The sequence below is a fragment of the Prunus avium genome, chromosome 7 (genome assembly GCF_965620075.1).
Source record: "Prunus avium chromosome 7, drPruAviu1.hap1.1, whole genome shotgun sequence".
Classification (NCBI taxonomy): Eukaryota; Viridiplantae; Streptophyta; class Magnoliopsida; order Rosales; family Rosaceae; genus Prunus; species Prunus avium.
The window spans coordinates 32642127-32653502 of NC_142290.1; the positions used below are offsets into that span (position 1 = coordinate 32642127).

The 11376-nt window shown below is 37.5% G+C and overlaps 2 protein-coding genes across 3 annotated transcripts; both read right to left on the reverse strand.

Moving 5' to 3' along the window:
- On the reverse strand, nt 1-4885 carry LOC110774274 (FAD/NAD(P)-binding oxidoreductase family protein). Its single transcript, XM_021978812.2, has 16 exons — nt 4583-4885; nt 4295-4456; nt 4036-4221; nt 3854-3911; nt 3600-3650; nt 3235-3317; nt 2938-3025; nt 2744-2785; nt 2584-2658; nt 2370-2438; nt 1664-1779; nt 1472-1584; nt 1291-1370; nt 1068-1188; nt 601-667; nt 1-458 (listed from the first exon to the last, which is right to left on the reverse strand). Exons 1-16 carry the CDS (start codon nt 4846-4848, stop codon nt 323-325), a joined length of 1713 nt encoding a protein of 570 aa, XP_021834504.1. The 5' UTR covers nt 4849-4885; the 3' UTR covers nt 1-322.
- Nucleotides 4886-5367: 482 nt separating this feature from the next.
- Nucleotides 5368-9994, reverse strand: LOC110773332 (uncharacterized). 2 transcript variants are annotated; one of them, XM_088244851.1, is made up of 16 exons: nt 9561-9994; nt 9294-9455; nt 9020-9202; nt 8839-8944; nt 8704-8754; nt 8281-8363; nt 8065-8152; nt 7715-7756; nt 7557-7631; nt 7290-7358; nt 6950-7065; nt 6514-6626; nt 6340-6419; nt 6122-6242; nt 5896-5962; nt 5368-5809 (listed from the first exon to the last, which is right to left on the reverse strand). In XM_088244851.1, exons 1-16 carry the CDS (start codon nt 9815-9817, stop codon nt 5674-5676), a joined length of 1749 nt encoding a protein of 582 aa, XP_088100977.1. In that variant the 5' UTR covers nt 9818-9994; the 3' UTR covers nt 5368-5673. The 2 variants fall into 2 exon arrangements, with proteins under 2 accessions (XP_088100977.1, XP_021833537.2); XM_021977845.2 differs by having other exon boundaries at nt 8887-8944; nt 9561-9990.
- Between the last annotated feature and the right edge of the window lie 1382 nt (nt 9995-11376).

The following is an 11376-nucleotide window of genomic DNA, read 5'->3' on the forward strand; positions in this document are numbered from 1 at the left end:
TTGGTAAATAACCATGAGATTATTATTTTATTTTTTTGTGGTTACATTGGGAGGAAAGAAACCCCTTCGTGTTTCGAACTTGGGTTGTCAAAGCAGGGAAGGGGGAGGCCACCACCACTGTGGTACCTGCTCTCGACTATTATTTTATTTTTTTCACATGTGTATTCTGAATGAAAGAAAAAAAACCCCCAAAAAAATAACACAAGACACAAGATTAGCAAAAAAGTGGTTGTGTGCCCGTAAATTTCAGCCCACACCCAATGGAAAATGAAAGTAGAACCGTCAGATTAGCATCGATGGTAAATTGGTAACATTCTGAAAATCATTTCAAGGGCTTGTTAACATCTTCAAGAGCCACACGCGCAGCATTACGCCCGGGTGCACCCATCACACCACCTCCCGGGTGGGTACCGCTGCCACACAAATACAGCCCGTGCAATGGTGTTCTGTAATTTGACCTGTATATATGCACCCCCAAAACAACATAAACATAATGTAGATTTTGGTAGCGCCACACACTCTCACTAGTGTGTGTCCCACGCATAGCTATAATAGAAAGTTTATGTCCCACGCAAAATCAGATGTGCCGGTAAATTTTACCATCCTTTAATGGGTCGCATGAGGAAGAGCGAATCCAATCCCATAGCACCATGGAAGATATTCCCACCTGTCAAGAATAATTTAAAAATCAGGAGACTGGGAGATTTTGATGTTGCAGTCAAGTTTGATGTACTTTTAAATTTTTACACTAGCTAAATTTTGCGTTGGGTGAACAATGTGCTCCTTAAACATTTATGCCATTCGTAATGCACTATGCCGGCCTCTGTGTTTCTGTGGGCATATATCATGCATATCGTGCTGTCATATCTGTTTCGGTTTGTAAGTTCAAATATTACAAAATTTAGTACAACCAGTTATCAAGTTCAAGCTTGTTTGACAAACTTCCTATCTCCGTGTATTGTGATGATGATCAATGGCTGGTATTTCTGCCAGTATCCTTGTATCATTTATTGTAAACTTAAATAACCTGAACATGCTGCCTACATTTGTGCAGAGGTTTGAAGTACCTGTTAAACCAATTTCCCTCTCAAGGTCTGGTGGAGTCAGCATGTCATAACCAATGATTGATGAACTGAATCCAGGGGCATACTCATCAATCAAGGTAAAACATTTTTGCGCGAATGATTCCTGCAAAGGATGCCATGCCATTTTCAAAGGATTAGTCAGAGAAAAGAAGTGAGAAAGCACACCATGTGGAATGAAATATATGACGTACGTAGGGAAACTCACTCTGTAAACAGGATCTCCCCAGTGGCCATCTGATGGACTATATGGTGTGTACTGAATAAACAAGTTGATCACGTGCTTACCTAAAAAGAATTTGATTATATTGATATGAGCAGATAAAAATATGTATCAAGAGGAATGAAATATATGACGCATTCTTTAAGGCAATGTAATTTTTAAGTACCAGGTGGAGATATAGTATTGTCCAGTACAGAAGGTATTGTCATCTCAATAACTGGTCTTCGAGACGGTAATCCATTGACAGCATCTTGACAGGCTGAGTGAATCTCCTCCATACTTGAAGAGTGACAGAAAAGATAAGAGAAAGCACAGCATGTGGAACTAAGTAAATGATAATGCTGAGATAACAGCATACCTCTCAGAACCAATATGAATGGTGCCCACATGCTGAGGACCTGCATCAGGATGACTTAACTTGCAACATTTGAACTGGGGCAATTTATCAACTGCCAAATTTATTTTTGTCGTTCCCTACAAACAAAGAAGGTAAGCAATCTCTCAATTAGCATGAAAGAAGTCTCTGTCCTCTCATTTGTGATAGTCAGATGACTAGAACTCATGATGCCTACAATAGTCACACTTGCTGTACAATAGTCAAATCAATCTTTACAACTTTGTATGAATTTTATTCTAAATCTCAAATCACAACTGATGAGCACACACTTGATCGCATGCTTCCTTGTTTTAAATTAACATTTTCATCAGGATGATATAAATCCGCAAATTTAATTTTGGTCACAAATAGTAATGAAAGGGATAGAAGTTAGAACCAATAACGACCATTCCTAAGAGATTGTGTATGGAACATTAGTCAACCGAACAAAATTGAAAAATCGGCTGAAGACAATAGATTGTCTCACACCATCTCAGATTGTAATAAATCACATTTGTTATCCATTTAATCCAATCTTCTAATCATTAGTGTATCAAGTAACATTTTAGCATATGGCATATGTTCTTACATTGCATGATAGTAAATATTTAATATTGTCAAATAAAGGTACTAAAGTAAAGATTATAGTTTGCGTTAACATCAGAGGAAAGTAATAGAGGAAACTTACAGAGCTGTAATCAGAGTACTTAATTGCATTAATGAAATCCTCAGGAAGAACATTATCAGGCACCAACTCCTGCGTCAGATAATAGAAACCTATAATCCAGATTAAAATCCATTCAAATAGCTAGTCTAAAGGTTTCACATAAATGTGAATCCCATCTATTTCGTACAATATAATTTGTCTCAGTAAATTTAAATTAGATAAGCAAGGGAAGAACCTTGAATGTTTTATAAGGGGTTGCATTTGATAAAACCATTGAAGTGTGCACTTGTGAACCATCAGCCAGCAAAACCTAGAATAAGACATGTCCACAATGTCCATTCAGTTAGATTTAAGTTTCAAAACTGCCTCATTTAGGAAAGCAAGAAGAAACTAACCCCGTTGACCGTGCCAGAGTCATTAATCAACAATTGTTGCACCTAAACAACAAAACTGAAATATTAAATGTAGCAATAGATCATTGCATAATGTACAAAGGCAAACAGACAAACAATATAAAAGAAGTGAATGAAGAAAAAAGTTTGAGAACTGGAGCATGAACTAATCCTAGCTCTTTTCTGTACTAAAATACCTCTGCACATGTTACAATATGAGCTCCAGCTTCCTTAGCGGCATTACCGATAGCCAAGGATACTGAACCCATCCCACCTTCAACATACCTATAAGGAAAATTGGTTTTTCAATACTAAGAGAAAGCATAAATTGGGATGAATCAAAATTGTGTAAAATGAAAATTCCAAGCTAAAGGTAATAAAATATGAACGTTGGCATGAAAAGAACAATCCAATGCATTTATCCAAGTCTAATGACAAATTAATTTTGAAAATTAGTGGGCAGAGATATGTCAAGCAAGCAAAAGAGAACTTACGACCAAATTCCATGCTCACCATCAGTTTCTCCCATCACATGATGTAGCAGGACATATCCACTCCCCGGTGTATGGACACTTCCCTACGTAAGAAAATAGAGGTGTCAAAATGATTAACAATGTGGATGATATAGTAGGAAATGTATATTGTATAATCAATCTATTATGAACCCTGAAATGAAATAATTTCCCATAATATCATTGTCCTCTCGAGAAAAGTTATAAGGCACAGATGCATAGTTCTTCTTAAGTAGAGTGTGTGTGCTATTGATGAGAAAGAAACAAAATGTCCACTATGTATGCTATCTGGAGGTGTTTAAATATTTGAAGAAATGCATCTCCACACCATTCATGAGAACTCTTACCGTGGTTCCTATTACAGCATCTGTTGCAAGGGTTGCCTTCAGAACATCTGACTGCAAAAGGCAGAGTCAACAACAGAGAAGCTAATAAACTACTATGCATAAAACTGCACAAGATTTGAACTGATCACCATTGATAACGATTATGCAGAATTAATATATATATATATATATATATATATATATATATATATATAAAATTCCCATTTTAATAAAATCTTGTTGTCAGTGATCCTAGGTAGAGAGGAATTGATCACCTCAAACCAGTTGTTCAAAACCTTTGAAGCTGGAGATAATAAAAGGTCCATAAAATCCCTGCCAAAGCCAATAATTACATAATCATAAACCTAAAATCTGTATCAGGAAACTAATTAGCCGTACCATAACCATAGCAAGCATGCTGTTTATAGCTGACATTATTAGGAAAATGAATTCTTACACCATATCTTTTTGGCCTAAGGTGGCAGCCTGTCTCAGACACCGAGCCCAAAACATTGAATTGTGCATCTTATTCTTGATGCGGTCACCAACACTACAAGATGACTCACATTGCAAGGATTCAGGAGGAGCTGAATCCAACAAGGGGTCCATAAATTCACAAAACTTCTCCAGCTGATTCTCATATCTGTAAAATTAACTATTCAAACCCAAACAGACATGTAATACCGAATACGAAATACGGATAGAATAAGGAAAACCTTGGATAAGCATCGGCGTCTTGTTTGGAGAACTTGGAAATCTCAGAGTTGTTTAAGTCCTTGTTTGGCCCCAAAAGAAGATATTTTCCATCCAAACAAGGCGTGAACGACGAGGGGCTCCTCTTCAGCAACTTCATTCCATGCCGCGCCAGCTCTAGTTCTCTGTTAGAAGCATAATATAAGGCATTGTTGTTTGGTTGAAAATTAAATTATTCAAATTTGCAGTTTATCAAGCAAATGCACAAACAAATAAACAAATAAATGAAGAAATGTGTTTGTGTGTGTTACTTGATGATGGAGGGGCGGAGGAGGCTTTGGAGGTAGCTACACCGAGAGAACTTGAAGCCGGGAACGAGTTCTTCGGTCACGGCGGCACCGCCGATCACGTGACGCCGTTCAAGGACGGCGACGGATAGACCGCCACGTGCGAGGTACGCGGCGGCCGTGAGGCCGTTGTGGCCACCACCAATGACCAGAGCGTCCCATTTCTTGTCCTTCAACGCGCTTGTAGCACCCGCGCTGCTGCTGCTGCTGCTAAAGCTCCTTCGCCACATTTCTTATCTGCTGGTTTTTGCTGCTTACCAGTTAGTGTGCTTTGCTTAGTCTGATTAATAATATTAATTATTATTATAATTAATAATAATCAATAATGATAACTATGATAATTAGTGTAACACTTAAAGTGGTGCTTTACACGCAATGATAAGGCGATTGTGGTGGGGCCCTGTTAATTTTTGTTTTTATTTTTGGCAAGTACCTGTAATTGAAGAACTTAGAGAGTTGATACATGGGGAGACGACAAAGGTCAAAGGTGACACGTGGATTTGAGGTGCTAGCCCCTGCGCAAACGACACTGTTTGGCTCCTTTATTTGGAAGAATAATTTCTCTTTACAAACAAATCCTAGTATGTATGACAATGCAAAAGTTAACTCGGAAAAATTACAAAATGAAATGATTGTGCACATATGTCAAACTGTTGTTTATCTGTAAGACATGTAGTGTTTTGCCACGATAAGTCTTAATCAATGATGTAGTGTGGACCCTATGCATTAACAGTCAAAAATCACTCACATACGCGTCAACGTTTGACAGTATAAGCAAATGTAATATCCAAGGAAAGCCTGTCATATTTTGATACAAACCTGATCAGGGATCACATGCCATATATGATATAACTGAGTCGGCTAGGCTAATACATACAACTACAATGTGATGTTTAATTACATTTTTCTCAGGGATCATTTGCTGCTGTATATATTTTACCCCCAAAAGAAATTACTATATACACCAGCAGCAAAGCAACAATAGTTGGGCAAGTAAGGGTAGTGATTCTAGTGAAGGATGGGGATATAATAAAGGACAGACTGAAACTAGTCTCCTAATGAGATCGCTTCTGAACATCCTCAAGAACAATGTGTGCAGCATTACGCCCGGGAGCTCCCATCACACCGCCTCCCGGATGGGATCCACTCCCGCACATATACAGTCCTTTCACCGGTGTTCGATGGCCAGACCTGTATAAAAAAAAGAAAACACAATCTTTGCGTTAGGAAGAGTAGCAGATGGAAAATAACTATTTCTGAGTTGCTGTCAAAGTTACCATCCTTTAACAGGCCGCATCAGGAAAAGTGAATCTAGACCCATAGCACCATGAAAAACATTACCCCCTGTTGCAAATATTCTAAAATCAGTACATTTAAACATTCTGAACTGAAAAATATTCTTATTCATGATTCTAGAATTCCCATGGTCTGCTTTAGTATGAATGCATGATTTCAAGCCTCAGTAAGCATGGCATAGGAATGTACATCTGTGCGGTTAAATACCTGTAAGACCAATTTCCCTTTCTAGATCAGGTGGTGCCAACATGTCATAGCCAATGACTGATGAACTGAACCCAGGGGCATATTCATCAATCAAGTTAAAACATCTGCGTGCATATGATTCCTGCAGAGACAGATATCAGCATATCTCGGGTAAATTGGACTAATGACATGTGCAGCGTGCGTATATACAGGCAACCCGAATGGTAATTGCAACTCACTCTGTATTTAGGATCTTCCCAGCTACCATCTGAGGGTTTGTAGGGTGTGTATTGTGTAAACAAGCTAACCACATGCTTACCTACAAGAGAAGGCAAAGGAAGACAAGTACAAAAATGAGTCTCAATGCTATGTGTAAATGGACAAAGGCGCAAGGAAGATTAGTTTCATCGTACCAGGAGGAGATATAGTGTTATCCAATGAAGAAGGAATTGTCATTTCCATAACAGGTCTCCTTGATGGGAAGCCATTCCAAGCCTCCTGACAAGCTGTACCAATTTCCCCCATACTGTAATATTAACAAAGATGACATAATTAGGTGTACCACAAATGTCCACGGTTCAGCATGCTGATCACATTGGAACTATCCCTGGGAATGGCTTAAGTTTCAAATTTATACACTGATATACATAAATACAAAAACTTGTATAATTTGTAATAATTATCCGCACCTAGATTACCACAACACTTTAGATTGCATTTTAGTGGTCTCTCAACCAAATGAGACCATGCTCTTCCATATGAGCTTAGTTTATCAACCAGGTTGCACTATGTAGAGACAACACATGGAATTTCCAAAATGAGAAGAACAAAAGCTACATACTATCATACCTCTCAGTACCAATGCGAATACTAGCCGTATGCTGAGGACCCACTTCTGGATTACTCGATTTGCAACATTGGAACTGAGGCAACCTATCAACAGCAACATTAATTTTTGTTGTTCCCTGTTCAATTCAATGATAGCAAAACTCAACTCAACATGTCAGTAAGCTGAAGATATAGAAACTAGTCCATGCATGGAAAGAGATAGAAGTCCCACCAGAGAAATTTTTTCACTGGCATAAGAAACAGAGAGTTGACTACAAAGGTAACTTAAAACCAAAAGAAACATATGTACAATGCCAATCAATGTATCAAATATTCAAAGTTACCAACTAAGGGTTCTTACAGAGCTGTAGTCAGAGTTCTTTATAGCATGAAGAAAGTCGCCGGGAAGAAAATCTTGGGGCACCAACTCCTGTGTCAGAAAAATCATAATGTTTAACTTTGAAAGGAAATACAGGACTCATTGGAGAGAAATTTGAAAGGTTTATGTGAGTCTGGCATATCAGCTTCGGAACAAATGCTTTTGAGCTTTTGACAAAAACATGTTTCATTAGTATAAAAATAGCTGTTGATGCTCTTCTGTGTCATGGAATAAAAACATAATATTTACCATGAAAGTCTTGTAGGGAGTTGCATTCGATAAAACAACTGAAGAATGCACTTGTGTACCATCAGCCAGGCATACCTAGATTATAAATATTTTATCAAAATCTGAATGAAATATTTACTTAGTTGAGAACATCTTGGAAATTCAGCAACTGAACTAACCCCATTCACTATGCCTGTGTCTCCAATCATCACTTGTGAAACCTAAACAGAGAAATAATATCATAAAAGTTGAAGAAACAAATGGTTGTATACTAAAATGGAGGGGATGTAGAAACAGACTAAAATGTCTAACTTATTAGATACTAAATAGATATGAAAAAGTTAAACAAGAAGAACCAGGATGTCCTATAGTTTAACATTATGCCAGTATATAATCCTAAAGAAAAAGAAAACAAAAGATCTAGATGAAAATAATAAGACAACAAAACTTCATTTGGTGATTGCAGGAAACCTTAAAGGAAATCAACATTGCCACACTACTGGAAGCCATACTTCAAGAGCTCAAATACCTCTGCATTGGTAACAATATGAACCCCAGCTTCTTTAGCAGCATTACTTATGGCCAATGATACAGAACCCATCCCGCCTTCAACATGCCTACAAAGAATGCAGCTCATTTATTATCAAATAGATTCAACGACCATTATTGGAAGCATAAATACACATTATTCTGATATACAATTAACAATTATCCTACTCATAAACTTCACATATGAGGTACTTACGACCAAATATTACGATCACCATCAACTTCACCCATGACATGATGTAGCAGAACGTATCCACTCCCAGAATTATGGATACTTACCTACAAAATGAAATAGAGAAAGTCAGTTGATAATGCTAAAAACTAGCAGAGCATCATTAAAATTTTCATAATAGATCTGAACCACTAGTTTGGTTGCACTTCATGAAAGTAAAGGAGTGACAAATATGGTTACTCAAAAATTCTAATAACAATTTGTTTGTATGAAGGTGAGGAAGGGGAGAGAAGAAGTTCCAATAACAATTCTGGTCTGTCCTCCAAGATGCTATATAAATTCCAACTCCACATTATCAAAGTAGGAAATTTTGTTATTATTATCATACTCCATCATGCTTCCAAAGATAGTATCCTTCTATACATTATCAAAGTATAAAAGTCCTACCATACTTCCAACGATAGCTTCTACTGCAAGTGTTCCCTTGAGTATATCTGACTGCATTACATCATTGGGTTGTGAAAGTAAGATTCTTTGCTCAAATGACTAACATCTCTCTTTAAATCAAGATGCACTTGTGACAGTCATATGGAAAATATGAAAACCACAAATGAACAGCTCAAAGGCAACCTCAAACCGCTTATTCAGATACTTTGAAGTTGGGGACAACAAAAGATCCACAAATTCCCTGCCAATTTTTAAAAGCATTAAAAGGAAGTGACTTGTTGGGAAATTCCATTGATAGTCAGATACTCATACTTACACCATATCTTTTTGGCCTAAAGACAGAACTTGTTGCAGACAACGGGCCCAAAAAGCTGATTTGTGCCACTTATTCCGGAGGCCATCATAGATAGAGGAATGTTCCCAGGGGAAACTTTCAGGGGTACGTGAATCCAAAACAAAATCCACAAATTTTTGGAACCTATGCAGCTGATTTTCGTAGCTATTAACCAAAACAGTAGATTGATTTACAATTTTTTTTTAATGAAGCTAAACATAAATTGATCATATGATTGAATGAAGAAAAATTTGACCTTGTATAAGCATCTGCATCTCGTTTTGAGAACTTCGAAATTTCCAAGTGGTCTTGTTCCTGGTTGAGGCCCAAGAGCAGATAACGCCCATCAAGACATGGTGTGAACGATGAAGCCAAAGGCTTCAACAACTTCAATCCATGTCTCGTCAATTCCAGTTCCCTTCACCAAATCAAATTAGTAACAAAATTGAACTAAATTCAAATCATTATATCAATGTTCAATTAATTCGTTGAATGCGGGACCCACGCAGGCACCAGACCCTACCTGGCGATGGAGGGACGGAAGAGGCCGTAGAGGTAGCTGCAGCGAGTGAACTTGAAGCCGGGGATGATCTCCTCAGTGACGGCGGCGCCGCCGATGACTTGGCGGCGCTCGAGGACGGTGACGGAGAGGCCGGCTCGGGCCAGGTAAGCCGAGGCGACCAAGCCGTTGTGTCCGGCGCCGATGATCAGCGCGTCCCATTTCTTGGCAGTGAGGTGGCGCTTGGCAGCGGCGGTGCTGAAGGCTCTTCGCCACAACATTGAGTCCAGATTATGCGCGTAGGGTTTGGGAGCTTCTTGTTGTGTGTTTCATGGAGGAAGAGGTAGTTCCTTCAATGGGGGATGAGCTTTGTTCAAACGAACATTTCAATTCTGCTGCTGCATGCAGTGGCCACTGGCCAGTGGGCAGTGAGACTTAGTTTTTCTTTTTGGTCGTTGGGGTGGGGCGGGACCCAGCCACGTCGGACGCTGGAGATATATCTGTCATCTACGTTTCCCTCGCGATTTGTTTGGTTCTGTCTGTATCCTAGTTAGTAAAATACGGGGGGAAAAGTATGAATAAAATATATAACTGTTTTATTCAGTAAAATTTTAGCAAGATACAACTGAAAAATTCCACAACTATATAATATTTCAATATAATTTATTTTAATTTGTTAATATATATTATTTTTTAATAATATGTAAAAAATACATACATATACTAAGTAACGTGTGTTTTCTTCTTTTCTTTTATTTTTTTAATGAGTTAACTGTCAATTTACCCCCTGAATTTGTATGTTACTTTCAATTTGCATCCTCAACTTTCTGGAAAATTGAATACACGAACTAATTTTTATTGACAATGCCCCTCTATCATTTAAATCTCAACCTTTAATCCAATTTGTCATTAAATATGAGTGCAACTTGTCATTTTATATGTTCAAATAATATGAAATCTAAAATAAATAAATAAATCATTTTAATAAATTGAGAGACCCACCCATATCTTCCTAGTGATGAAAGGGTTTAGGGTGGGGTGGGTAGGTCTGTGGGTTCTAGGGTTTAGGGTAGGGAGAATTGGTTTGGAGTGAAGGGTGGTCAAGGGGGAATGGAGGAATGGAAGGAGAAGAAAACCAAGGTGGGGTGGTTGGGTCCCTAGGATTTTTTATTTAGACAGACTATTGGATAACATATGTTTTCTTTTCATTTAATTTTTAATGATTTGACGGACTATTGGATGACATATTGTTGAGTTAGATGCTAGAGAATTGACGATAAAAATTAGTTCATGTACTCAATTTTCCAGAAGAAACAAAAGTTGAGAGTGCAAATTAAAAGTAGCATACAAGTTAAGGGGGTAAATCGACAGTAAACTCTTTTTCAATAATACTGCAATTTTTGTAGACATCAACTAATTTTTCAGTATCTCATTTGAGTTAATATGAATAGATAAGGTTCATGCATGGCACACAGAAACAAAACAACTGAACTATTACTTCTTATTTTTTGACAATATTGAAGCTCATCTATTGTCTATCTTATTTTGATTAACGAATCTTCATCATATCATAATCGAAAATATTCACTTCCTAAATCATAATTTAAAATATTACGTCATGAAAATTTTAATTTTAATTAAAAATCATTAATAACAATTAAGATCATCACGATGAACTCTTCTAATACATATAGATAAACAAACCGGACTTGCAATTGCAAACATAGGCTTAGCCAAATTCGAATACCCCTCCATATTAGATTAAAGTAGAATATCGCTTGTATAAAAAGGAAAATCTAAACTGGGCTTTAATTTGTAAGTAGAGTTTTATAAGTCACCG

Bases quoted from the DNA above. Each gene is read 5' to 3' on its own strand.
- LOC110774274 (XM_021978812.2), bottom strand. From the start codon at position 4,848: ATGTGGCGAAGGAGCTTTAGCAGCAGCAGCAGCAGCGCGGGTGCTACA. The intron at 4,222-4,294 runs GTTTTCCTTATT...TTAATTTTACAG, and splicing joins GACGCCGATGCTTATCCAAG to ATATGAGAATCAGCTGGAGA. The intron at 3,026-3,234 runs GTAAGTTCTCTT...TTTTCCTTATAG, and splicing joins GGTGAGCATGGAATTTGGTC to GTATGTTGAAGGTGGGATGG.
- LOC110773332 (XM_088244851.1), bottom strand. From the start codon at position 9,817: ATGTTGTGGCGAAGAGCCTTCAGCACCGCCGCTGCCAAGCGCCACCTC. The intron at 7,757-8,064 runs GTATTTGAGCTC...TTCTCTGTTTAG, and splicing joins ATATTGTTACCAATGCAGAG to GTTTCACAAGTGATGATTGG. The intron at 6,420-6,513 runs GTACGATGAAAC...CTTCTCTTGTAG, and splicing joins TAACACTATATCTCCTCCTG to GTAAGCATGTGGTTAGCTTG.